Source organism: Salvia miltiorrhiza, chromosome 3 (assembly GCF_028751815.1).
Source record: "Salvia miltiorrhiza cultivar Shanhuang (shh) chromosome 3, IMPLAD_Smil_shh, whole genome shotgun sequence".
Lineage (NCBI taxonomy): Eukaryota > Viridiplantae > Streptophyta > Magnoliopsida > Lamiales > Lamiaceae > Salvia > Salvia miltiorrhiza.
This window is the reverse complement of record NC_080389.1, coordinates 40,871,282-40,899,098: the sequence shown is the minus strand read 5'-3', so window position 1 is coordinate 40,899,098 and position 27,817 is coordinate 40,871,282. Positions and strand designations below refer to the sequence as shown.

Genomic DNA, 27,817 nt, shown 5'->3' with positions numbered 1-27,817 from the left:
TCTAGGAAATTAACTGTAAAAAGGTTGCGGTGCAAGAAACCGGACGGGCGTCTGCATTTACCCAAATTTCCATATACGTAAAATCGGTGCGCCACGTGTCTCCTCCCACGTCAACACAAACGTGTCTCTATTGTTTGTTACTTGAAAAGTCCACACATTTTTCAACCCTCTCTGCTTATATATATGTCTTGTGTGAAGCTGCAACTCTTCACTTCCAATTTTTAGTTCAACGCAAATACAATATTTTTCAAGATGCCTCGAAAAGGAATGAGAAGCTTGTGCTTTTCCCCCAAACATTCGTCTTCCCCCACATTCTCTACGGCGTCTCCGTCGCGGTTCGGCTTCTCGCCGTCGCGGCCGAGTTTCTCCGACTCGGTGATGGACCGGACGCTGGAGCTGGCCGACCCGATCATCATGAAATGGAACCCCGAAACCACTACCCTCGCCCGCGTCACCTCTCTCTTCTACGAGAATCGCCGCGAGGCCAAGGATTTCATCAAAACCGTCAACAATTTGCAGAAGGCCATGCATTTCCTCGTCATGGAGAATTCCAGCTCCGACAAATTGGTCCGCGCTCAGCATTTGATGCAGATCGCTATGAAGCGCCTGCAGAAGGAGTTCTACCAGATTCTCTCCATGAACCGGGCTCACCTCGACCCCGAGTCCGTCTCCACTAGGTCCTCGCGCACCTCCCTCGCCTCCACCTCTTCCTACAACGACGACGACGATGATGACGACGCCGCAGCGGCCGATGACTCCATTTCTGAGGTCGAAGATGCTTCCATGGCGGTCATGGCAGATTTGAGATTGATCGCCGAATGCATGATCTCGTCCGGCTACGGCAAGGAGTGCTTGAAAATTTACAAAATTATTCGGAAATCCATCGTCGACGAAGGCATCTACAAGCTCGGCGTCGAGAAATTGAGTTCGTCGCAGATTCATAAAATGGATTGGGAGGTTCTCGATCTAAGGATTAAGAAGTGGCTGAGCGCGGTGCGCACCGCCGTGCAGACACTCTTCAACGGCGAGAGAGTTCTCTGCGATGAGGTCTTCGCCGCCTCGGATTCCATCAGAGAATCGTGCTTCACCGAGATCGCCAAGGAAGGCGCCATGCTCCTATTCTCATTTCCGGAAAACGTGGCGAAGCACAGCAAAAAATCGCCGGAGAAAGTCTTCCGAGTGCTCGACATGTACACCGCAATCGCCAACCACTGGCCGGAAATCGATTCGATCTTCTCGTTCGAATCGACCGCAGCCATCAAATCGCAGGCGCTGACGTCGCTCGTCAAACTCGGGGAGTTCGTCCGCGCCGCACTGGACGAGTTCGAGTCGGCGATCCAGAAGGACTCCTCGAAATCTCCGGTCGCCGGCGCCGGAACTCACTTCCTGACGATGGAGGCGATGGATTACCTCTCGAACCTCGCCGATTACAGCAACGTCCTAGCCGACATCGTAGCCGATTCGCCGCCTTCGGCGAAGAAAAATCTGCCGGAAACCTACTTCGGCTTCTCCGACACCGAGGAGTCGCCGGCGCCGGCGATATCTTTGAAAATGGCGTGGCTGATCCTAGTGCTTCTCTGCAAGCTCGACACCAAAGCGAAGTACTACAAAGACGTCTCGCTAGCGTACCTATTCCTCGCCAACAACCTCCAATACGTCGTCGTAAAGGTGCAGACCTCCAATCTCAAATATCTCCTCGGCGACGAATGGCTAAGCAAGCACGAAGGAAAGGTGAAGCAGTTCGCGGCAAATTATGAACGGCTGGGATGGGGCCACGTCATCGACTCGCTCCCGACGGCCGCCGTAGCTCCGGAGAAGATCGCCGAGATCTTCAAGAAGTTCAATTCGGCGTTCGATCAGGCGCACAGGAAACAGGCGCACTGCGTCGTACTCGATCAGAAACTCCGCGATCACATAAAAGTCTCGATCGCGAGAAAGATAGTGAGGTTGTATCGTGAGTTTTACAACGCGAACCGCGAGAAAATGGCGGGGGAGAGAAATTCGGCGGCGGTGGTCAGATATGCCCCTGAGGATGTCGGGCATCATCTGTCGGATTTATTCTTTGGGCACGTTGGGTCAGGGAGTTCGTCGTCATTTGAGTCGTCGCCTGCTGATTCTCGGCGCCCGAGATCTCGTTGAGAGAAGAGAAATTGGATTTTATAGATAATTATTTTGTCAAGTATTAGCCGTAGAGATGAATACATACCTCTCGGCCATTAAAATATGTATACGAGTATATAGACATTGATATTTGTGTTGATAAATGAAGCTCAAATATTTTTGAAGTGATTGTTTCATTACTATTTTTAGAATTGATTAGATGATACTCATAGCGGCATTTCAAGTGAATAATATGACGAATCCATCTTTTTCAAATCAAACATAGTTCTCAAAGTATATGAGTTGTGTGTGTATATATATATATATATATAAGAATATATGGAGAGGTTCATGTAAATATCACTAAATAAAATAAGAACGAAGTATCATTTTCAGTTCTTCGATCATTAAGATCTATGAGAGATGTATCATTTTAGTGGATGAATGTAGTACCTGAGTTCGAATCCTAAAGAAGCGATTTTTTTTTGACGAGTGCAGTAAATTTAGCAGTGGATATATTAATTTTGACAGTAGATGCAATAATTTGAATATTCCTTTCGTCCACAAAAAAAATAGTCCATTTTGGGATATTCATAAAAATTAGTCTTTTTTTTTATTCTTGAAAACTATTTATCACATGGTGGGTCTTATCCTCCACTCACAATAGAATAACTATTTTTATTAAAACTCGTGTCGTCCCTTACTAAGATTATTTTTTGTGGACGGATGGAGTAATTCTCAAATTATTATTATTTTTATTATTATTATTATTATTATTATTATTATTATTATTATTATTATTATTATTATTATTATTATTATTATTATTATTATTATTATTATTATTATTATATATGTAGCATTCAAATGAGATCACTTATATACGGTGAGATCTTAGGCGTTGATTTAAGTGTATCCTATGGTTGATATTTATCTGGAGAGGAAAAACTTTTACCTGTGTACAAATCCAAGCGAAAATTTTACTAATTTTTTGAATATCGTTATTCAATACTATATACTGCCTTATTCAACAGTATATACTGTTTTATTCATTAGTCTTACGATCTCACGAAAAATAACAATTTTACTGGAACCTAAATACCTAATATATATGGTTAGGTTATAATGAGAATGTTATTTTACGTGAGAATTGAGAAATGTTTCCAAACCTAATATACATTATTATTATTATTATTATTATTATTATTATTATTATTATTATTATTATTATTATTATTATTATTATTATTATTATTATCATTATATATATATATATATGTATATAATTTGAATGGAAGGGTTTCTCGACAAATGAGAGCTATGTTTGATCAGTTTGGTTCAACCTATCATCGATTCATTTGATAGAACAAATATAGGCGCGTAAAGATAAAAGCCATATCAAATTTATACAAGAAACATGTGAATGCCACTTTCAAACTAATGAACTTAAATTTAAATGCAAATAATAATCGAAACTGTTTATCATTTTCAACAAGAGAAGGTCACAAAATAGCTGCTTCTCGAAAGCTATATTTTGTCGCGACTCACTCACTCGAGTGTGAAAACAAGAAACAAAAGAAGAATGAAAAACAGAAAAGTTCCTTTCTAGTGATAGAGAGAGAGGAAACAAAAATGGGGAGATACCAAGTGAAAATAAAACGGAGAATGGGTAAAATATGTTTTGTATTATAAAATTGGTAAGTTTGAAAAAAATACTATTGCGGCAGAGATTTGGTATAATGGTCAGAATATTGAAAAATGGTTAACGAATGTTGGAATAATACACGTGAAGGTTCTTTTCCTTCTTCACATGCTTCAATTGGTTGCCGGTCTACCTCAAACAACGGTTGCCAACATCCACTTATATTCTATTTTTCTATTTTTATTTTATAATTTTATTCCATTTATTTGTTTCTTATGTAGATTTTGAATTATTCATACCTTTTGACTTGCCCTTATAGATAGATATTTACAAAAATTTATGTGAGACTCTCCTAATGAGACCGGTTATGATCTGAGTCTAAAGTTATATTTCAATCTTATTTTACGTGAGAATAACTCTTTTATTCTTTCACTGCCTCACACGAGACTCTCATTTTTGTGGTTGAATGAATATAAATGAGAGTGAATTTGAAATCTGTAATTTTCGCATTAATTTTTTTTTTCTTATTCGTAGTTAATTTTATATGATTTTGAACTCATTTATCGATTTTATGTGTGAATGATTCTGATCAAAATAAATTCCCGAATGATGGTCGATTGCCACAAAAGCAAATCATAATGTATCCTGCATTAAATGAGATTTTCAACGACAGGTACCCCGTCGTCATCGGACCACCGATGAAGCCGAAATCGCATCTCAAAGTCAGCATCGTTGCACTAACTTTGTGTAGAATACATTAGACTCTAGTTTTGTGACAATTGATCATCATTTTAGCTGTAATTACGATAATTATAGGCTACTAACATAAATTTGGTGCAATTATTGCTATAATTAAATAATTTCTTAAAATTCAAACTATACAAAAAAATAAATTAAAGTTGAGACTATAAACCGAAATTTATTAAAAGTTTAAACTATAAACTATAATTAACCCTTCCTTTCTCCAAACCAGGGGGCTTAGCCCACTGGCCACCGGGTCCTCACTTAAGTGAAGTGACCCGGGTTCGATCCCTCTTGGGAGCGAATTGGAGAATGGGGAGATATAAGGTGGATTTTGGTGAATGGAGAGATAAGGTGGTTCTTGGAGTGGATGAGGAACTAACTACTAACATCTAACATGACTTTGCCCGATCAAAAAAAAAAAAAAAAAAAAAAAACCTTCCTTTCTCCATGCAACATGCATTTTAGTACCCAGTGGGATTCGAACTTGTTAGTTGTCACATTTGAAGATATGCTTTCCAAGTATATAAGTTGAATAAATTTAGCATGGTAGCAGTCGATAAAACATATTTTGATATTTCAAATGGATAGAAATAACTGCGCTCCAAAAATAAATTCTAGAACAAGAGAAAGTTGATAAGTTTTCTTTCTTATTGAGGAATTAGAATTATTATTTTTCCCATTTTATTCGTAATATTAAGTTATAAATTAAATTAAATAGGAGAAAAGTTTACGAAAAGAATTATGTTCCACCTTATTTTACCTAGTTCTTTTTAGTATGGTTATTAAAAAGAATAAAATTATAGCGTAAAATAATACTTATAAAATATGTGGGTTTATATTTATTAATTAAAAAGGAAATAAATCAAGTTTCAAAAAAGAAAATATAGGAAGGGAGTAAGATGGAGGAATTTGAAAAGAGTGACAAGTCAAAAACGCGGTTCTCAACTCACAGACATGAGGAATTCAAATGTCTATACTTCACCCCATCAATATTATTGGGATTTGGGAAATACTCATTTATAGCACTTACTACATTCCACTTCTTAATTAAACGTTGGAAAAAAGTCGAATCTTTTTTAGAACAACTTTGGACGTCGAATCTAAAGCAACTACTTCAAATTGCTTCGATGAAATGCGTCATCATCAACAATTATTGGATGTCGATTCATCCTTGATATTTCCGGGGCCATTAGCATAAACAAAAAAAAAAAAAAAAAAAAAAATAAGAGGCCCGTTTGATAGTCAAGGTAAAATAAAATTTATTAGTTTAAAATAAGAGGACACATTGATAGTCAAGGTAAAATAAAATTTATTAGTTTAAAATAAGAGGACACATTGCGGGTAAAATTTGGTGGGGTAATATAATCGTGTGTTCGATAAATTGATTTGTGGTAGCAATGGTTAGAGCATCAACAACCATTGCACCCATAGTGGGTGCAATAGAAGTGGTCCCACTTTTATTGCACCCACTCCAGCAATGATATTGCACCCACTTGGGTGCAATGAATTTTATTTTATTTTTGATATAGTTTTATTCTAGTTTTCATTTTAAATTTACAATAATTGATAAATTAAAATTTCATTGAATTCAAATTCAAATCCTACATTGATTGAATTAAAGTTGCAATACAAGAAATTAAAATCCTAAATTACTTAAATTAAAACAAACATAAAATAAAAAATCCTAAAAATCTAGCGGATGTTGTTTCGTTGCTTGATCTCTGCCACCTTGCACATGTGAAACGCCAATTCGTCCGGATTCATTTGAGAGGTGTCCCGGCTCATCAACATGCTATCGGCGAGGTCACGTTGAACTTGGGAGAACGTTTCCATTGCAGTCACCATATTCGCCATGTACCCGTGAGCTTTTTGGTTATCCTCCGACGTCTCTTCGGCCTTTTTCTTGCCTTTCCGTTTGCCTATCTTGGCCGCCTTTTGCCCTTGGGGCCGGGTGGAGATACTCGCGTCGCTAGAAGTCGTTGTGGGAAGACCGTCGGAGCCCTTGGATCGTTTGTCCGAATGGACATCGGAGTGGACATCCTCGCCGAGACTTGCAAATTTCTTGGACTCGCGCAAGATCTTCCATGCATGCGGATACCGGAACGGAACACGGCACTCGGCTAGCCACATTGCCTCTGCTTGCTCCACGATTTGAGCATCACTCATGCCTGATTTCCATTGATCGTGACATTTTTTGTGCATGGCCTCAAACCTCTTCGAATCCTTCGCCACCCGTTGAAAGTGAGATTTGATTTGCGTGACGTCGCGTGAAATAGATCCTCGGGGCTTTTCAGCGTTGTATTGGGTGCAGAGGGAGCCCCAAAACTTTCCCCATTTTTGGTCGACACCCACCACAGAGTCGTGGGTGTGCTCGAGATACAAACGGCAAATTAGCACCGTTTCTGGCGGATAATAGTTGCTACGTTTGGTGGCCGCCGGCATAGAAGCAATCTCCTCCACGTCGGGCTCGGGGTCGGCAACGGCGGTAAAGCGGGGGTTCAAATTGGTGGCCGCTGCTTGAAAGGCATTCGATTCTTGCGTGAACGGCGAGAATCCTTGCCTGGAAGCATTTGATTCGCCGGGGGATGGATTTTGAGGGTGTTCACGCCAATAGTTGCTCCAATCGCCTTCCATTGCTATTTGTTGAAATAATGTAAGTAGAAGATGAAGAAGAAAATGAGGAGAATGATGAATGTTTTAATCCTTTGTTGATATATATATAGGTGTTAAGAATTAAAAAAAAAAGGCAACGGATAGAAAAAAACGGTAACAAAAAAACGGCTGCCGATTTATTTAAATTGCAATTTTTTTTTCCAATTTTCCTTTTTTTTTGGTTTGAAAAGGGGCGCGTGTAAACACGCCCCCTCCTTCGCTCCCACACGCTGCTGGTGCGTTCCATCGCCCCACCCCCATTGCACCCGGGTGCAGCAACGCCGACGGGTGCGATAGGCCGGGTTCGATCCCGCCATTGCACCGGACTAGATTAACTTATGAAATTACATTTTTATCATTTACTAAATTTACAAAAGACAAACATGTCCTTTCAAATTTGGGAACAAAAATTGAAAAATTATTAGCCAAAATACCAGATACACTTGGACGATTGTTGAAGGAATTGGGCGTCACCAAATTCAGCACCGGCGCCGCCGCTATGGGGCAGCCACGCCTTCTGGTGCTCGCAAAGCCAGCCTCAATGTCGGTGCCGTTGTTGTATATCCTTCCACGAAACAAGAAGCATTGCGATTCACCTAATGTGTGTGCTCCTGCACATCTGTATATTAATAGAAAAAGCCTAAGGCAGATTAAGGCACAACTTGTGGATTGCCTATTTTACTCTTATTATATATTTTATTTTAAAATTATTTTACATATTATATATTTATAAGAATATATTAATTCATTAGATATTACACTAAATCTATGTGATATATTTCTATAGACTATAGTTATTGATAAGGCTTATAAATAAATATATCCATCCAATAGAAGTAATGAATTAATAGATTTTTTAAAGTAATAAATTATCAAATAAAATAGCATTAATTACACGTACAACGTACGTTCTTTCTACTAGTATATATAAATAGTCCAATCATTCACCTAAGTCTTCTTAATTACTTCATCCGTCTCACTTCACTTTGCCTACTTTCTTTTTTGGGCCATCCCATCTGACTTGGTCTGTTTCCTTTTTTAGTAACAAATTTTCACTACAATAGATATGTGGCCCACATACTTTACGCCATAATTTTACTCTCCTTAACAAGCGTGTTGAAAAGAACTAGGCCAAGTGAGAAGAAACAAAGAGAATATATAATACTCCTATCAAAAAAATTCATGTTTAATTACCGGATAGAGCAACCATGTCTCTTGCAGTAAGATCCTTTCTTGTCCAAAGCATCAATAAAAACGTCGAGGCCGACAAACGGACTTGGGAGATCGGTGTTGGCGGCACTGCAGTTAGTAGTCGTAGAATCCCTTCTTCCCAGTCTCACATTGCATGACGGACCACATCGGCACATGAGATGATGCCAGGACAGGCGCGCTCAATGTCGTGCTTGGCGGTCTTGATGACGTTGAATTGTCTAACGGAGTTAGCGTTAAGGAAAGCCGACTTCTCGCTCTGAATAGTATCGGTTTCGTCTTGTAGGATGAAGGCGTCGCAACCCTGAACGAAGCAGTCGTGGAAGTGGAGGCAGATAAGGGACGCCGCCATCTGCCGCTTAGCAGAAATAGCGTGGCAGAAAAAATATCCGTCGATGAAATAGACTGTAGCACCAAGGGTAAATTTGAAACCCAAGTTTTTTTCAAAACCAAGTTTAGCGTAAACTCACCAATTTAGGGAGGCACAAAATTGTCATTGAGCAGTGATTTACGGCGGGCCTGGCCTCAACCTCGGGCCCCAATACACGAAAGACGCTAGATAAATAAACAATCTGGCAAACTAACCTACCAAACGGGCCGTAAGTGTTTTCCATAACATTAGTCTATAAAGTGCAATAAACAAAAATAAATAATTAAGTAATTATTGAATAATTTAAATTTTCTAATATTTTTGAGAAACAAAATCATCAATAACTTTAGTCTATAAAGTGCAATAATTTAGATTTTGAATACAAAATTTCAATAAATAAAATTATTTTTTTGAAACTATAATAACTAGTATAATTAACAATATCATACATGTAATAAAAACAATACGAAGTTTTAACAAACTCAAAAACTTCACCAATCGACTTTATTCTCAGTCGATTATTCTTATGGTAACACATTTGTAACACTTGCAATCCAAAAAATAAATCTTCAAAATGTGTCAAATAACATTTTTTCTAAAAAAAATAAAATTAATAAATATTATGTTCTAAAAATGAAACTAATTTTTAAATTTGGAACCCTTCAAATCTGAGGGAGGGCCCTAGTTTGCCCCTTCATTCATTCATGAGAGTAAATTTGGAACCCTTCAAATATGAGGGCCCTAGTTTACCCTTCATTCATTCACGAACTGTGTTGACCTAACGGTAGGAGGTTAATGTCCAATACCCGAACAAAACAAAAAAACTTGTCTTTAATTTCTCATATCAAGGCTCGAACGACAAAATTTTTTAAGGTTTGGGTCAAGTTAGGTACTTGTTTTCTACGTTTTAAAAATCAAATTGATACTGCAAATTACATCAATGATCACAATTTAAATGACAATTCTCTATCTAAACGACAATTTTTCCCCCTCTAAATTCGTCTTTCCAAATAAATCAAAATACCATCCATTTCCATACAGCTGAATCACTTTTTTCATTTAGTCTAATTTGAGAAAGAGGGTCAATCAAAGACATGAGTTTTAAATGCATGGTCATATCAACTTGCAATTCACAATCTGAAAGAATTAATCAGCAAATCTAAATCTGAATGAACAGAAGTGACCGTTTGTGAATATTTCAACAAAATTGGCATTACTAAATCTCCCTCAGTTACTCCCTGCACTACTAACTATAATTATCTTGGAAAGTCCATCAAAATTGAATTTTCTAAGTCAGAAATAATTGCTTCATTAAATTTATTTCTGGAGAAGTCATTTTCCAGTCAGAATACATTATTTATATAATCCAGCTACTCAGTTTACCTCACAAGTCAATAATAACCAAGAAAGCAACAATGAGATAGTGAGATCCGTGTTCACATTAGTACTGCCTTAATGAGAAGGAGATATTCAAGGTGCGCACGAAAAGAAGTCTCGACATGGCAGATTGAGTCTAGTAATGAGTAGGGCCGTCTAGTAGATGATGGCACGCCACGAGAAAGTGCAACAAACAAGTAGTAAGTGGAATCAAGAAATCGGAAGATCAGCAGGGCGGGGGATACCTTGCCATCCCGTGCAGTGTTGAAGAAAATGTTTCAGTTCATCTGTTGGTGGTTCCACTGTCCATGCATCATAGAACCCGGAAGGATGAAAAACGCATGTTTCACTTGGGAGGGGCGTCAAACCCGACTTAGTTCCGCCAAGGAATATATCACCATCGGATCTGATGCAGCCACTGCATTCCTCGCTCTTGTCAGCTGCCTACAGTGTCCAAGAGTTCTATTAAGTTAATTGACAACAAGCAATACTTATGTTGTGTAATTTTCAAGCGTAAATGTCACTTTCTAACCCAAAGCATGCACAGCACTTCAAAAATATCCCATACTTTATAATGACAGATCAGTACCCAATAAATTAGCTTCGGTTACAAATCTAGGATGAGCCCATTTTTTCGGTACCAAAAAGTCATGTCGGAAACCAGAAAGCTGTGTGGAAATTGTTTTGCACATTTCTGCACGACCTTTTGGTACAGGAAAAGTGGGTCCGTCATAGATTTGAAAACAAAGACAACTTATCGGGTACTAATGTGTCATTCTTGCAAGTGTAGGACATTTCTAAAAGAGGTGCATACTTTGGGCTATCAAGTCGTAATTACCCCAAAACTTATCATCATCATTCATCAGTCATATTCCACATTTAGAAAGCTCTCAAGCGTAGTGATGAGATATGGAGTCACATCTATCCAAGAAGTATACTCATTAGTTTATTTCATACCAGATATAGGTAGCGTTCCAATTGCACTAACAAATGAAGTATTTTTTCTGCCAAAATAATACTGAAACAAGCCATATTATATTGATCCCAATGCATTTCATCTAATAGAAAAGCGGAATTTAGAGAAAGATAGCTATTGCAGAATTAAATTAAACCAGTATCCAAGACAAAAAAAGGGTTAAAGTCGGCACCCCAATCTTGTAGCCATAGCCAAAAAAAGATATAGCAAGTTTAGTAAACCTAAGTTGCACAAACAAGATAGTGAAAATGTTGAAACCCGGCCTTTGTCATCATCTGCGAGAGCTACTTTTGCCAAATTAATCATGTAAAGTTCATCCGTTTACAATAGAACAATGTATATTTTCCAAATCACCAGTAAGATGGAATACAATATCTACGCAAATAAAGAATTGAAGGCAAAAGGCATGCCGTTATATGGTCTGGAAGAAGGTAAACTCTGATAGTCTGGTTTGTTCCAAATGACATTATTTAGAAGGTTTAAGATTCATATTTGTGGTTTGTTTCATAATGTGTGATAGCTAAGAAGTAGGAAAAGCCGAAACAGAAACAACTTTGTCAAAAATCATAATAACAAAGCTATTTGATTTAGTAAGATGATTAACAAAGGAAAAATAAAATTTTAGAATTTCCTTGCATTAGCTTAAAAAATAAGCACAAAAATCTTCGGAAATTACTATAAGATCGACGTAGATGAGAGGAAGTAAAGGAAAATAACAATAACAAAATGATCATCTCACAGCTATAAGTCATTCTCCCACATATTTTTGAATAAACCACAAAAATGGGCAAGGTTTAACTCATTTATCCCACAAACACATGGAACTCAGGATTGCCAGTATAATAGTATATAATATTGTGAATTTAGGTGATGTATCATAAATTGTTGCACCGTAACAAAAAGCAAACAATGCAAAAATCAAGTGTGAGTAAATAGAAAACACATTATACCTTCTCCGTGTAATATTTAAAGGCCACCTTCTTCTGTTGGCCAGCTTCATAAAAGTTGCATTGGGAATAGACCTATGTGTGGAGAAAGAGACCATCTGAGACAAGTGCATAGAAAACAAATCTATCTTTGGAGCAATGCACATTCCACACAACCAAAAGCCCCGACATATTACCTGTGACTCTACACTGGCACACACAGCATAAATGCCCCAGTTTCTGGTATAATTATTATACAAATGTACTTTCCCAAATCTGACACGCGGCTGCCGCTGTCGTGTCCCATCGAAGAAGCAATGATGAATGGTAACTCGTATGCATCTGTCGTCCGTGTGGGATGGATCGGCACCAATGAGCATGGTTTTGTCATGATTTGCAAAGTAACACCTGCACATAATTTTAAGAAGGTCAAGGATATCCAGACACAAGAGATAACCAAAAACATTTATTTGAAAGCCATAGCAGACCTAGAAACAGTAATATCTGTGCTTTGTCGAGTGATATCAATCAGTCCATCATCATAATCACTGAGACTGCAACGATCTATCCAGATATGCTTTGAATTAGGTTTTATCTGAATCCCATCAACATCATGCCCTCTACCCCCTTCAAATAGGAGATTGCAAATGATTACATGTTCACAGTCCTTCAACCTCAAGCCTTTCCCAGTGAGTTTAACTCTTTGACCACGCCCATCAACAGTTTTATACGAGGACACATTACAATAAGACGAGAGTTCAATGGTTCCCGAAACTTCAAAGATGATCCATAAAGGCTCTTTTTTACGGCATCCATCACGTAGTGAGCCTGGCCCATCATCTGCAACATGCATCAAAGAGGATTGATAAAATGCATACCAGCAGATAATGAAAAATGAATCAGTTTTTAGCTTGCTCACTTTTCAGCGTATAACATAACTATGATAATGGTACAATAGTAATGCTTTCCGTGCAAGTGCAAGTACCAGTATTAATTCTCAACGAGGACATAACATCAATTCTCCAAAGAAGAAATCCATAGAAAATGAAACTATACGACAAGGCACCGAGTTATTACCAGCTAATGGTGAGAATAAGGCGCAATGGACTCAACGAATCCATCGGGAACTAAAGCAGAAACTATCCCGTTCATTGATATTTAGGTGATTTCCAGGAAGGTAGTTTACTTTTGTTTCATCAAAATCATGCTCTTCTCTGACTTCCTTAGCCGTATCCATGTCTGTCTTTATGTACAAAAGCTAAGGTTTATAAGAGTAGATATTATTTTAGCTCACTGGAAAACAAGGATATGTAGACAAACAATGCTTCTAAGTTTCTAACACACAAAGTGGAAGTCTGGGTGATACGTGACACTTTTATCAACTTATTTTATGCCTAAAAAAGCACAATCCTGTTTGATAAATCAATCTTGACCATGGAATAGATTGGTTTCTACTTAACAGAATAAAAAAGACTGTTTGAATTTGATCCTTCACCTAATATTTACTATCCTCAAACTTTCAACAACAATGGCATCAACAAATGCTTTACAGACAAAAAAGCGACAGATTTATCAATGTTATGATACCAATCATATAGTAGTTCGCAACATTCAAATTTGAAACTAAGCATTGGAAATTCGCCACAAAACTACTAGTTGAAAGAATCCCAGTTCAATGGATAAAAAGAGGACTTGAAAACACGATGAAAAGCAGCAAAGAGCAAACTGCGGCACTCAAATTTCCTGATCAACTCATCCCTCATAAACCATTTTCATCGAAACTAAATACTAGGGGAAAAGAAAAAACCAAACTTGTGATCATTTCTTACCAGCGAGGGTGGTGACGCGGTAAACGGCTCCGTTTAGGCCGCCGACGGCGAAACGGCCGAAGCCCTCGGCCTGTCCAGCCACCGCCCGCAGACTGGAATCGACGTGGCCGTACGGCAAACGCAGACCCATATTCGGATTCCCGAATGTTGACGGGGCAGAATTTGCGGGATTTGGGCCGTAATTAAGCGGCGGAGGATGATTGTTCTTGCGGTGGCCCGAGATTGAGTGACGCCCATGCTGATTTCCCATTTCCCAGATCGTTCAAGTATTTAATAGTGGGTTTTGTAACTGAAATTTGCCCAATTTGGCAAAACTTAATTTTCCTATCGTTAATTGTTACGTCTTTCCGTACATCGAACCACATGACCTTTTTAATAGTAATTTTTAAATTATACAAAAATTTATAATGTTGGTATCATTTAGGACTTAGGAGTCAAATTAATTAATAATAAAAATATTATCTACTATAAAAAAATCTTTTTAATTGAAATTGTACGAAATGACGTTGTTTATGGTTCATAAAAACGACATCGTGTTTACTAATTCATATAAGCTCTAATTCAACACTTCGACGCGACGAGAAAAAAAAATTGGGGGGATGAAATTACAAAAATTGGAAGATGGTGATTTAATTCGCTACACTTCAAGAGTCACGTTAAAATTACAATTCTGAAATATTTCGTAATTTAATTTGCCAAAACCCATTTTTCTTTAAAGAAATAATTTTTTCATATACAAAAATTTGTTCTATATCAATACATACTCCCTCCGTCCCAATATTCAACTCCCGTATTCCTTTTTGGGCCGTCCCAATATTCAAGTCTCATTTCCTTTTTTAGCATTAATTAGAATACAATTAATAGATTTAATTAGGTCTCTCTCTCTCCTCTCACAAACCAAACCCACCTGCCCCTCTCTCTCTCTCTCCTCACTTCTCACTTCTCTCTCAAATCGTCTATCATCTCTCCCCTCTCTCATCTTCTTCTTTCACCACCTCCACCTTCCACCGCCTCCACCACCTTCCACCTTCCACCGCCTCCACCTTCCACCGCCTCGCGCCTCTGCCGCCATCCTCTTGCACCGCCTCCAACGCCACCACTGCAAACCCTAGATTTCTCTCCGCCCTCTTCCTCCCCTGCCTCGCCGCCCATTTTTCGGTGACCAGGGCTCTGCCCTCTCCTGGCGACGGCTCCACTGCCTCCACCGCCTCTCAGCAGGAATAACGGCGGCGACTCGCCGGCCCCTCAGCAGCGGCGGCGGCGAATTCCAGATGGAGCGACGAAGGTGGAGCTCCTGCTGCCTCGCCGGAAATCGAGCACAGCAGCGGCGGTTCGCGGAGAGAGGTGTTGTTGTGTTGGCTTGTGCAGTTGGTGTTGATGTGTGAGCGTCAGTCGGGGGAGAGAGGTGAATCGAAGCTTGAGGTGCGGAGGAGCGTGAATCGAAGCTTCGGGAGAGAGGTGAATCGAAGCTTGAGGAGCGTCAGTGCGGACGCCGGAAATCGAAGCTTGAGGGGCAGATTTAGAGATCTAGAGTTTCAGTGTGATTTAGAGAGATGAAGGTTAGGAGAAAGGGGGAGGCGATTGGCGGCTTTGCTAACCGCTGCGGCTGCCGGAAATCGAAGCTTGTTGTGTTGGCCTTGCTAACCGCTGCGGCTGCCGAATTTCAGAGGGAGGCTGGCGGCGGAGTTGCCGGAGGAGGCGGCTCTCTCCTTAGCGATTTAGCGATTGAGTGTATGTGTGTGGGTGTTAATTAAGAAATAAAATAATACTAATTAAAACACTAATTATGTGGTCCCTACTGTTTTTACATCTACTTTAACTCTCCTAAATACCCGTGCCCAAAAGAAAGGGGACTTCATTATTGGGACGGAGGGAGTATTTAATTAAGAGCTAATATATAAACTATCCACTTTCATATTGTAAAATTAAAAATTGTCCACTAAGATAAAAAATAATAATAAGTGGCCAGTTTTTGAACAAAAAGACGGAAATACCCTTCCCTTAAAAATAAAAATTTCTCTCAATCTATCCGCTGCTCTCTCTCTTTTCTTCTCCATCTCTCTCTAAATCTGCGAATTCTCTCTCTCTCTCTCTCTCTCTCTCTCTCTCTCTCTCCACTCTCTCAGCTTTCTGCCGCCCTGTCGCTTGAGGCCGAGCAGTCCATAGGGGAGAATGGATAATGAATCACCAACCTCTTCGGATAATGAATCCTCGAGTTCCTCTCCCTCTCCGACCTCCGCCGCATTCCTCCCTCCGGCAAGCTCGTCACCACTCTCTTCCAGACCACCGGCAGTGCCGCCGCCAACTCCAGCAACGTCAACATCACCTTCGACCTCCCCTCCAGTGTCGCTGGTTCAAATTCGACAGGTCGGCTTGTGGCCGTGCCACCGCTGGGGTTCAGAGGTGAGGGGGAGCAACGGCGGTGGCGGTCTGTGACTGCCGACGTCGGGAATCAAAATTGGAGGCGACAATTTTCGATTTAGGGCTGAGTGGCGGAGAAGTCGAAACGACAGAGCTAGACGATGCTGGTTATCTTGAGAGAATGAATATAATGGCTGTGTGTTTTTGCAATTGCAGAGGTAAATTTGGTATGTAGATGGGAGTATATGTTGATGGAAAATGGTTTTCATGCCAATGAAATAATTTATTGGTTTGTTGCAGTGTGATATGTAATGAGAAAATTTAGTGCTACTACAGAATTTGCTTCTATTGTTAATGTTCAGAGTTGGCTGTTTATTTTAGCAATTGCAGAGGTTAATTTTAGTAGGTAGATGGGAGTATAAATTGATGAAGAAAAATGGCTTTCATGTCGGTAAAATCATTTCTTGGTTTGTAGCAGTATGATATATAATGAGAATATTGAGTGCCACTAGAGAGATTTGTTAATATTCAGTTGTGATGCTAGAAGATCTTGAATTGGCTATTAGGAGCTTCGCTGAAGATTTAATGTTCTTGAATTCACAACGTAATTTTCTTGAATTCACAATTAGATTTATGAATTCACAACGTAATTTTCTTGAATTCACAACGTAATTTTCTTGAATTCACAATTAGATTTATGAATTCACAACGTAATTTTCTTGAAATCACAACTAGATTAATGAATTCACAACTTATTGTTTTTAAATTCACAATCAGTTCGATGAATTCACAACTTAATGTTCTTGAATTCACAACTAGCTCGATGAATTCACAACTTAATATTTTTGAATTTACAACCAAATTTATAAATTCACAACCAAAATAAATTATAGTTTTAATTGTGAATTCAAGCTTTAAAAACTTAAATTCACAACTACTTGATTTCACAACCAAAATAAATTATGGTTGTGAATTCGACTGGTTGTGAATTCACAACCAAAAAATTCTGGTTGTGAATTCGACTGGTTGTGAATACACAACCAAAAATTTTTGGTTGTAAATTAAATTTTGACTGTGAATTCGACTAATTGTGAATTCACAACCAAAAATTTTTGGTTGTAAATTAAATTTTGACTGTGAATTCGACTGATTGTGAATTCACAAACAAAAAAATTTGGTTGTGAATTCGACTGGTTGTGAATTGTGAATTCACACTGGTTGTGAATTGCGGGATTTTTTAAAGGGGTGATGTTTAAAGGGTAAAATGAAGTGGACATTTTTTAATTTTTAATGTGAAGGGTATTTTGGTAACACTGGCCAGTTTTTAATATTTTTATCTTAGTGGACAATTTTTTATTTTACAATATGAAAGTGGCCATTTTATAATCCACTCTTTAATTAATTAATTAGAACTATTCACTTGTAAGTTATAAACATTAAACATACATAATTATTTTTTGTGGTGTGTTTTCTTTAGTTATAAATTTATCAAGAGAAAATGAGGGATAATAAAAATTTCAGTCTTTAAATTCCTCATTTATTTTTCCTCATTTCTTACAAAATAGAATTTGACCTTTACTCGTTCTTCATTTTCACTCCAATGAGGGATAATATTATCACACCAAAAAGAGATAGAGTATCCGAAATTTTCCAGAGGCAATCAACATTTAGAAGAGATCTCTAAATCGAAGAGTCTAAAGAACAACGATATCTGCAATTTTTATATCACCAACTTTCCTGAAAATTGGAAGGTAAACGACTTTGTTGAGATATTCAAGAGGTATGGCAAAGTGTTGGATGTGATGATTCCAAACAAAAGAAATAAGTTGGGATGGAGATTTGCATTTGTGCATTTTAAATAATGCAATGATGTGTTGTAGATTGAAAGGAAGCTCGACAGTACCTGGATAGGAAGCTACAAAAAATCCGAGCAAATGTATCGAAATACAAGTGATTGGAAAACAAAGAGAAGGGTATAGAGAAAACTTCATAAAAGGGTACAGAACATAACCAGATCAGCTCTCGTTATGGAAAATATTAGTTATGCAGAAATAACGAAGAAAAGTATTTTGGCGAACCGTCCTACTACCCAGGCTGATAAAGAAACGGGGAAGAATCTGGTAATGGATGCGGCGCAATATCAATCCATTTGAAGCCGCGGGTGGAAAATTCATACCCAATCCCGAGGAACACGAGTGGCTAGATGGTGCGATAGTTGGGAAGTCGAAAATTCACGAGGAACATTTGAAGGCGATTATCGAACTCAAGGACTTGGTGATGAGGAGTAATACGTGCAGAGCAGAGAAGTGGTCTTAGCCAGAGGAATGGGCTCGTCAGAGGAGCGGGATTCATCAAAGAAATAGAGTCTCGTAGAAAAGTCAGAGAAATGGGCCTTACCAGAGGAACGGTCTGCACCAGAGAAGCCATTCTCGCCAGAGAAATGACCTTCGCCCGGGAAATCACCAGAGGAGCGGGAAAATCTCCCGCCTAAGGACAAATTTACTATTATGCCCTTGACCACGCGAGGCGCATGTTTCAAGCACTGAATTTACTATTCTACCCTCAACGTGTAATCTATAAATAGTCGCACATACACACTTTGTAATGGGACGCTTTCAATACTTTTATTACTGCAACAATCTTTCCTCGTGCTATCAGCAATCTAGCAATCTTCTCTCACTTTTACGATCAATCTCTAGGTGAAATCCATGATTCACCGATAATTCACCAAACAAACGGTCACCGTTCATTTATGCTTTACCAGCTGGCGCCGTCTGTGGGAAAATCTGGGCTAGGACGTGAGTTTTAGTCGCCGACGCATGCAGATCCGTAATTACGGTCGGATTTGCGTGCGCAGGCACCGATTGAGCCGTCGATCCGATTATCCAAGCGAATTTACACTGATATTCATGTTGTTTTTGCTGATCTAGCTACGAGCCTCTGAGATCTGTGATTTTCATGTTTTCCCCTGCATGTGCATGTCGGGAAGGGAATGGGCGCGGAGGATCGGGCCTTAATCTGTGTTTATGTTTACGTAATTTTGATAGTTGTGTGTGGTTATAATGTTTTCTGGTCTAATCTACATTTTTCTTACGGATCTAACGTATTTCACTAACGATCTGTTGATTGGTGTTCTGTCTTTGTGTTTTTTGGGGTTTTCATGATTATTTCGCCGGATTATACGTTCTCTCTCGTGAGTTTAACTCTGAATCTATGGGAAATATCCATTGTCCTCTCGGCTCATATTTTAAACTGTGTCCTGGGTTTATTTCCTAGGGCACGGGGGTGTTTCTCTGGGGATCTCTTAATGGCCTTCGTGCCACTGTTCGGGACGCTCTACGTTGCGTATTTCTCTGATAACGGACGGTCTAATCTATTTTTTTTACTTGAAATAGTTTCTTACATTTTCCCTATCTAGGTACTATGGACTCTTCCGATGCTCGCCGTACTCTTGAGAAGGAGTTTGACAACGCAGGGCTTAACTCCGCTGCTCACACTACGGAGGTTCCTACTTCGCTGTTCAACGGTGTGCAGGCTAGCACCGTCTTCACCACGCCGCCAGGCTTCCACGCTATCTCAGCTACCCCACTGACAGGGCAAAATGTTAACATCCAGAGATCTGCTCTGGTGACATCGGGTTCCGACATGCCAAGCTTGGTCCCCACATCTGGTGGTGGATCGCTAAACTTTGGACTGGCAGAGCAAATGATGGCTCTGTTCAACTACGCTAGTGTGCGCCAGGCCTTGGGGACTCCTCTGTTGTCCACCGTCCCCGCCACGGCTCCCCTGCTAGGAGGGCTCAACCAACAGGGCACTGAAGCCCCGCCTCCCGCTGCTCTGGAGGTGAACAATCAACTCACAATTAAGCAGGCCCCGCTGCTTAAGGAGATACCAAGACTCCCTGCTGAGAGGGAACTGGAGAGACGCCCAGAAGGGAGCCGCGCCCGTCTAGGGAGCATTGTCAGAAGGGAGGGGGTGGACGAATCTGATAGCCACTCTATCACCCCTATATTTGAAGAAGAAAGACCAAGGGAGACCGCTAAACTGAAGAATCAAGTATCACAGCTAAAACATCAACTCAGAGATCTGGAAGACAGCCTGAGGGAAAAATCTCAGAGGGATGAGCGGGTGCAGAGGTGAGAGAGATCTCATAGATCAGGGAAGTCATACCGGGCAGAGAAATCGCACCAGTCAGAGAAGTCGCATCAGGTTTGAGGGTCAGAGGGACGAGACCAGGAGTACTCCTCTGGAAGGCTGGAACACAGAGCCCACAAGCGTCATCATGCCCGTGACGCGCCGAAGGAAAGAAGGAAACATGGGAGATACAAGGAGGACAAGAGGGCCAAGACGACAAGGTTCCACCCCATCAACAACCGCAGTCCTTTCTCCGATGATATCCTGGCAGACACTTTCCCGCGAAGCTACAAGCCCATTTCTTTGGATTACGATGGCACCACCGATCCGGAGATACACCTCAATCGGTTTGAAGGACTAGTCACACTCCATATGTACACCGAAGGCATCAAGTGCTGAATTTTCTCTACCACGCTAACTGGACCTGCCCAGTTGTGGTTTGGGACGCTCGCCCCAAATTCTATTCATTCATTTGATGATTTACGAACACGATTCTTGAGACAGTTTGCAAGTTCGCGGAGGGTTGGGAAGTCGGCCCTTTCATTGATGGACGTCAAGCAAGACCAGAACGAAACACTCCGGCAATACACTGCCAGATTTAACCTCGCCGCTCTTGAGGTGCCAGAGGCAGAGTCGCATATTAAGAACTGCGCGTACGTCAGGGGATTGAAGCCGGGGATCTTCTTTGATGAGTTACAAATCAGACCGGCCAAGGACTTTGATGACATCATGGCCAGACTGCCAGGTTATTTACAGTTGGAGAACGCCAGGATGGCGCGGAAAGCCGAAAATGACAAGAATAAAGCTAAGAAAGCTGAGGACGCATCAGAAAGAAACAATAGACATCAAGATCGGGCACCTTTCAGAGGGTTGCCCCCCGAGGGTTCCTCCTCCCCAAGCAGAGGTCCCACCTCGCCAACAGCGCACCGTGAATGAGGTCACTCGTTTTGACGAGTACACTCCACTGAACAAACCCCAAGAGGAAATTTTCCATTTAGTAAAAAATCAGCCGTTCTTCAGGGCGCCCGGGAGTTACAGGGACGGGCTGCCTCAACAGGGCCCCAACAATAAGCTATGTGAATACCATAATTCTTACGGGCATTACACCAAGCATTGTGGACACCTTAAGTACCAATTGGAGCTTTTAGTACGACAGGGCAATCTGGACCAGTTCATAGCCCGAGGCAACGAGGGTCAGGGTGAGAGGCCGGAGCATAGAGGTGAGCGAAGGCAGGACCAGGGGAATAACCGGGATCGCAGGCGAGAGGACAATCGCGATAATCGCAGAGGCGCGGTAGAGGACCAGGCCCTTCCTGACCCACCCAGAAGGGAAGTCCATATGATTTTAGGGGAAAATGGAACACTGACATCTAACAGAGCTAAGAAACAAGTTTTGCGGGCAGTGAAATCAGGATACTATCTTAAACAAGTCATGGGGATCACGGACACGATAGAAGAGCCGTCCATCACTTTCGGGTCAGAGGATTTGAGAACGCTTATGTATCCACATGATGATGCGTTAGTAATTAAGGCTGACATAGCCAGTTGCATGGTACATCGCGTGTTTGTGGACTCGGGCAGTGCAGTGAACATTTTATATCTAGAATGTCTTCAGAATATGGGCATCGGGGTCAATATAGAGCCTACGAATGCTCCTTTGTTCAGGTTTGGAGGGGAAATGGTTATGCCGGTAGGGTATGTAGAATTGCCAATAACGTTGGGCAAGTCAGACGCGTGCAAAACCAGGATGATCCGGTTCTTGGTGGTGGATATGCCAAAGCCATCTTATAATGTAATACTGGGACGCCCAGCTCTGACCGCATTCAGAGCAGTCATTTCAATGTTCCATCTCAAGATGAAATTCCCCGTCGAGGGGGGAAGGGTGGGAGAAGAATGGGGTGATCAGACAATGTCTAAGGAATGCCATGTGCGGATGCTCACGCATTCGTCAGGACAGAAGAGAGAAAGGGCAGCAGAGGGATCAGATACCCACAAGAGGGGGAAAGTGGGCGATGTTGCCGCTCTGGCAGAGGAACGACAGGAACTGACAAAGTTGCTGAAAGACCAGGATAGTACAAAAAAATCCGCTTTAATATCCACTAATGATGTGTGTAATATGATTGAATTGTTTCCACGGAAGGAGAGTTTTCAGACCAAGATCGGGTCCTCAATGAGTGAACAGGTCAGAAAGGAGTTAATCAGCTGCCTTCAGAGAAATGCGGATGTGTTCGCCTTCAGCACAGCCGACTTAAAAGGGATAGACAGAGAATTGGCAGAGCATTGCCTTAATGTGGATCCCAAGATCAAACCAGTGAAGCAAAGAACAAGGCATTTCGGCGCTGAGAAGGATGCCACGATCAGGGAACAAGTCCAGGGGCTGCTGGATGCGGGCCATATTGAAGAAGTACAATACCCAGAGGGGATATCGAACGCCGTGATGGTGGCAAAGAAAACAAACACCTGGCGTATGTGTGTGGACTACAGGGATTTAAATGCTGCTTGCCCCAAGGACCATTATCCTCTGCAGAGGATCGATCAACTCGTGGACTCTACATCGGGTTGTGCGTTGTTATTTATGATGGACGCATACCAGGGGTATCATCAAGTCAAAATGAATAAAGGGGACATCGCTAAAACGGCCTTCGCCGTCGGTTGTGGGGTGTATGGCTGGAGGAGTATGCCATTTGGGTTGAAGAATGCTGGGGCTACATACCAAAGGATGATGGAAAAAATCTTTAAAGAACAACTTTCAAAGAACATATCGGTTTATGTTGACGACATGTTGGTACGCAATGTCAGAGCAGAGGATCACGTCTCTGACCTGGAGGAAATTTTTACAGTCATAAGAAACCACCGACTTATGCTCAACCCAGCGAAATGCACCTTTGAGGTCACCACGGGAAAATTCTTGGGCTACAAAGTTACTCCAGCAGGAATCGAGGTTAATACAGATAAGGTCAAGGCCATTATGGATATGACCCCACCCAGAGGAATCAAAGAAGTGCAGACTCTGAACGGACGTATCACTGCTCTGAGCAGGTTCATCTCCCGATCGGCGAAACGCAGCATGCCATTCTTCAAAATTCTGAGAATAGGGACCAAATTTCAGTGGACGGCGGAATGCCGAATGACATTTGAAGACCTCAAGACCTACCTAGCAGAACTCCCAACCCTGACCAAGCCAGTCCAGGGGGAGGTGTTATACTTGTACATAGCGGTGGGGGAAGAACCAGTCAGCCCGGTGCTCATCAGAGAAGAGGGAAATCATCAGAGGCCAATCTACTTTATCAGCAAGATCATTCAGGGCCCCGAATTGAATTATTCAGAGATCGAAAAGGCTGCTCTGGCGGTCATGGTCACGGCTCGGAAACTAAGGCCTTACTTCTTATCACATCGGGTAGTAGTGCGAACTGCTTTACCCTTCAGGCAAGTACTAGGGCGACCGAATTTGTCGGGGATGATGGTCAAGTGGGCCGTGGAATTGGGAGAATATGACGTGGAGTATGAGCCAAGAACGGCTATCAAGGTACAAGCTCTGGCAGATTTTATCCAGGAGACTACTCACCGCCCTGTGCAGGAGTTCTGGATTACTTTTGTGGATGGATAAGTCACCAAAGAAGGGTGCGGAATTGGGGTACACATCATCTTTCCAAGCTCAGGAATATATCAGTTTGCTATCAAGTTCACTTGCAGGATGTCCAACAATGAGGCCGAGTATGAGGCCGTGGTCAGAGGAGCACATATTTTGTCAGAGTTGCGGGCCGAGTGTGTTATCATCAGAACCGACTCCCAGTTGGTGGCTCAACAATTCTCAGGAGAATACCATATCAAAGAAGATCGGATGCGGGCATATTACAATAAGATCAACGAAATGAAAGCAAAGTTCATGGAATTCAAAATCAAGCAGATTTCTCGGGACGAGAATACCAAAGCAGATTTATTGGCTCGAGTTGCCAGCGCAGTGGAGCAAACGTAGAGTGATGAGATTACGCTTGATTTATGTTTAATTGTTCTAATTTTAGGGGTTTGCATGTGATTATTTTAAGATTAATCTTCTGGAAATTGGTGCGTTTTATGGTCTATTTTATGCTTTGCAGGAGATTTAGGTTTTCGAGATGAAGAGTGCAAATCTTGGAGAGTTTGGGCTAAAAATCGTATGTTTGTGTCCACTCTGGCACGTCAGAGAAGCGAAACCCCGTGCCAGAGCCGAGAAGGCCCGCGCCAGAGGAGTCAAGGCGCCAGAGGAATCAAGGCGCCAGAGGAATCGCGGCGAGTGCGGAAATGCCAGAGAAATCGAAGGCGCCAGCGGAATCACACGTCAGAGAAGTCGCTAGTCAGAGGAATCACCAGTCAGAGAAGTCGCTAGCAAGAGAAATCGCAGTTCCTCTGGCGATAGCAGAGAATTCACCGTTCCTCTGGCGAATGCCAGAGCGGAAGCCATTCCGTTGGCGAGAGCCCCGAATTCGGCCAAAGTTAGAGTGTTCCCAGAGCGCGCGTCACAGTTGGAAAGTTGCCTTATCATGCACGATTCTATTGCCTTTTCGAGTTCTACTTTGCATGGCAACTTCCATGGTGATCCTTAGGGAATTGAAGTCTATAAATAGGGCCATACTTTTCATTGTACCAATCAATCTTTTGCCCTAGTTTTAGACGCCATCTTTGCAATCTGTTGGCATCCGAAGCTTAGGAATTTACTTGCTTTCATAGTTTTTCATAGTTTCAAGCTTTTATTGTTCTAAGTTAGATTTCAATTCAGTTTTTAGTTTAGTTTCTTGGATTATGATTGAGTGACACAATTGCACGTTCAAGACGTTTACGATATTTCGTAATTCAATTCAATTTATTTCTGTTTAATCATGTTTACGTTTTTCATTTATGTTTATGCTTTCTTTTCAATTATGCAATTTAAATTATACATTTTAGTTTCACGCCTAGATTAGAAGTCTTTACTTTTACAAGTATTTACTTTCATAAGTAGGTTTAATTTAAGTTCTTTAAAATCTTGTCTAGGGTTTAATAGTTCAATTCGCCTAGCTTAGTTTTACAATTCGGTTTTTGATTAAGTTTTTAATTCCAAAGTTTTAGTTTAATAATCAATCTCTTTATTGCTTTCTTTACTGTTTTCCTGCGATACAATTAGAAGCCCTTTAAGACTTTCCTTGAGAGATGACACTGGGTGAACTTATCACTACTAAGATGTCCTTGTTCTATTGCAAGTCAAACTAGAGGTGTGCTAGGTTGAGTCAAATTTTGGCGCCGTTGCCGGGGAAAGTCTTAGGCGTTTTAGTTGTGTCGTTTTTACTTGCTTTATTTAATTTTTGTTTTTACGTTTCTTCCACTCGGTGCGTTTAATCCGTTTGTTCGGTGTTGTGCATGCAGGGACGCCGTAGTCTTAAAGCCAAACTGGTGTCTCCTTTGCATAGTACGAGTGAAGGGATTTTCAGGAAGAATAGATGCAAGGGAGTGTTCGGTGACGACGGAACAGACAGTTCTAACTCCAACTCTGACGGAGAAACACGTGATAGAACTGACGATTCCTACTCTGATTCTGAACTGCTAGAGCAGAGCGCAGGAGAGGAGGAACTAGATTCGCCAGCCAGCTCTGACTCGGAACCTTCAGAGCAGCCAACAAAAGGGGACGCCAGCTCTGCCGATACAGAGCACACGACAGAAACGGCAAAACAAGCTAAGGAGGAAGAGGCCAGCTCCGCCAATTTCAGCCCTAGGCAGAAATTAAACAAGGAAAAGAAGGAGATGGCCCAGCATATGGAATACATGGAAGACTTCACCAGGCCGGTAATTGGAGATACCAACACGTCGGCAATTGTGCTCCCCACTGCTGTGAGAAACTACAATCTCAAACCAAATGATTCGAATCTGATGCCCGTGTTCCACGGGATGCCAAGCGAGGATGCGCTGCAATTCATCCGAGATTTTTGCACACAAGTGCAAACGATTCCTCTACTTACTCTCACGGAGGACCAACTCAAGCTCAAGTGCTTCCCCTATGCACTTAAAGACCGGGCGAGGACGTGGATGCTATCTCTGCCGCCCAACTCTATCACTACGTGGGGAGATGCTTGTGAAAAGTTCATGCTGAAATACTACCCAAGTCACAAGACACGGGAGCTGAGAACAAAAATAATGGAGTTCACCCAAGGAGCGGACGAGCCTTTGCACGAAGCTTGGGAGAGATATGAAGAACTCCTCCGTCAATGCCCACAACATCAATTCACCAATGTGATGTTGATGCAGTTCTTCTATGATGGGTTAGTGCAAACTGCCCAATTTATGGTGGACAGCACGGCGGGAGGAAACATAGCTCGGAAGACTGCGGCAGATCTGAAAGAGATTTTCAAGACCTTGGCCGAAAGCTCCCAACAGAAGTCCGTCCGTGGAAGAAGAGTTGAAGCCAGCGCGGTGACAAATCAATTCGAGATGCAGCAGCAGTTAGCCTCGATCATTCGGGAGGTACAACAGTTGAAGATGGAAAAAATGGAAAATCATCCAATTCAGAGTTCAGCACCACCGATGCCAACTCAGCCAAATCCTGCTTCGCCAATGCCAGCCCCGCCAAATCCAGTCATGCAATATGTTGAGCCGTGTGGCATCTGTGGAGATTTCAGCCATGGAGCTAATGAGTGCCATAGAATAGGAGAGTTCACCCCGGAAGGACAAGCTGAGGTCTATGCAGCATAAGGATTCCAAACCTACAATCAGAATATCGTTGGAGGATGGAGGAGTCAGCCGAATGGAGGATGGGGAAATCAATTCCGTCGACCACCCCAGATGGGCTATCAACAACAACAGTATTTCCCACCACCGCAGGGGTCTTCTCAACCATACAGACCACAATACCAACAGCAGCAATCCATTCCACAACAGAATGCACCGCCGATTCCACCACAAAAATCCACGCTCGAAGAAACACTGCAAGCCTTTATGGAAATGAGCAAACAAAGTATGGAGTCCCAAGCTTCTACGATCAAAAGGCTCGAAACTACGGTTGGACAACTTTCCGGTGCCTTGAATCAAATCCAACAACAACAGCAACCCGGGAAGTTTCATGGTCAACCTGCTCAGACGCATCAAGCTCTAGCTGTTACTGTTCTTCGCAATGGTAAGATGGTGGATAACAAAGTGGAGGTTCCTAATTTGACCAGAGCAGAACAGCCAAGCTCCACCTTTACTTCGCCAGAGCAGCCAAGCCAGGCCAGCGGAGCCAAGTCAGACCAGCGAAGTCAATCTCCAGTGCAGCGAAGTCAATCTCCAGAGCAGAAGAATCACTTCGCCAGCGGAATCACTTCGCCAGAGATGCCGAGCTTGACCCAGTCCAGACCAGAGCTGCCGAGTTCTGCTCTGGCCAGCCCAACTGATGGAGAGAAGGTAGACCAGCAACATGAAGGAGAAAAGGCGACGGAGGTCAAGCTCCACAAAGCTACTACACCTTATCGACCACCGGTTCCTTTTCCAAACAGACTGAGAAATGAGAAGTAG

The 27,817-nt window shown here is 41.6% G+C and overlaps 4 protein-coding genes across 4 annotated transcripts; 3 read left to right on the top strand and 1 right to left on the bottom strand.

The window, feature by feature from the left end:
• The first annotated feature begins 212 nt into the window (after positions 1 to 212).
• Positions 213 to 2,285, top strand: LOC131016729 (exocyst complex component EXO70H1-like). The gene has a single exon (XM_057945435.1). It carries the CDS (start codon positions 253 to 255, stop codon positions 2,137 to 2,139), a length of 1,887 nt encoding a protein of 628 aa, XP_057801418.1. The 5' UTR covers positions 213 to 252; the 3' UTR covers positions 2,140 to 2,285.
• A 7,716-nt stretch (positions 2,286 to 10,001) lies between these two features.
• LOC131016728 (probable pectate lyase 4) lies at positions 10,002 to 14,173 on the bottom strand. The gene is made up of 5 exons (XM_057945434.1): positions 13,826 to 14,173; positions 12,485 to 12,836; positions 12,194 to 12,404; positions 12,021 to 12,092; positions 10,002 to 10,538 (listed from the first exon to the last, which is right to left on the bottom strand). Exons 1-5 carry the CDS (start codon positions 14,073 to 14,075, stop codon positions 10,305 to 10,307), a joined length of 1,119 nt encoding a protein of 372 aa, XP_057801417.1. The 5' UTR covers positions 14,076 to 14,173; the 3' UTR covers positions 10,002 to 10,304.
• Positions 14,174 to 21,110: 6,937 nt separating this feature from the next.
• Positions 21,111 to 23,927, top strand: LOC131018810 (uncharacterized). Its single transcript, XM_057947517.1, has 2 exons — positions 21,111 to 23,321; positions 23,430 to 23,927. The coding sequence occupies exons 1-2, from the start codon at positions 21,111 to 21,113 to the stop codon at positions 23,925 to 23,927; spliced, it is 2,709 nt and encodes a 902-aa protein (XP_057803500.1).
• A 3,182-nt stretch (positions 23,928 to 27,109) lies between these two features.
• LOC131018808 (uncharacterized) lies at positions 27,110 to 27,817 on the top strand. The gene is made up of 2 exons (XM_057947516.1): positions 27,110 to 27,560; positions 27,633 to 27,817. Exons 1-2 carry the CDS (start codon positions 27,110 to 27,112, stop codon positions 27,815 to 27,817), a joined length of 636 nt encoding a protein of 211 aa, XP_057803499.1.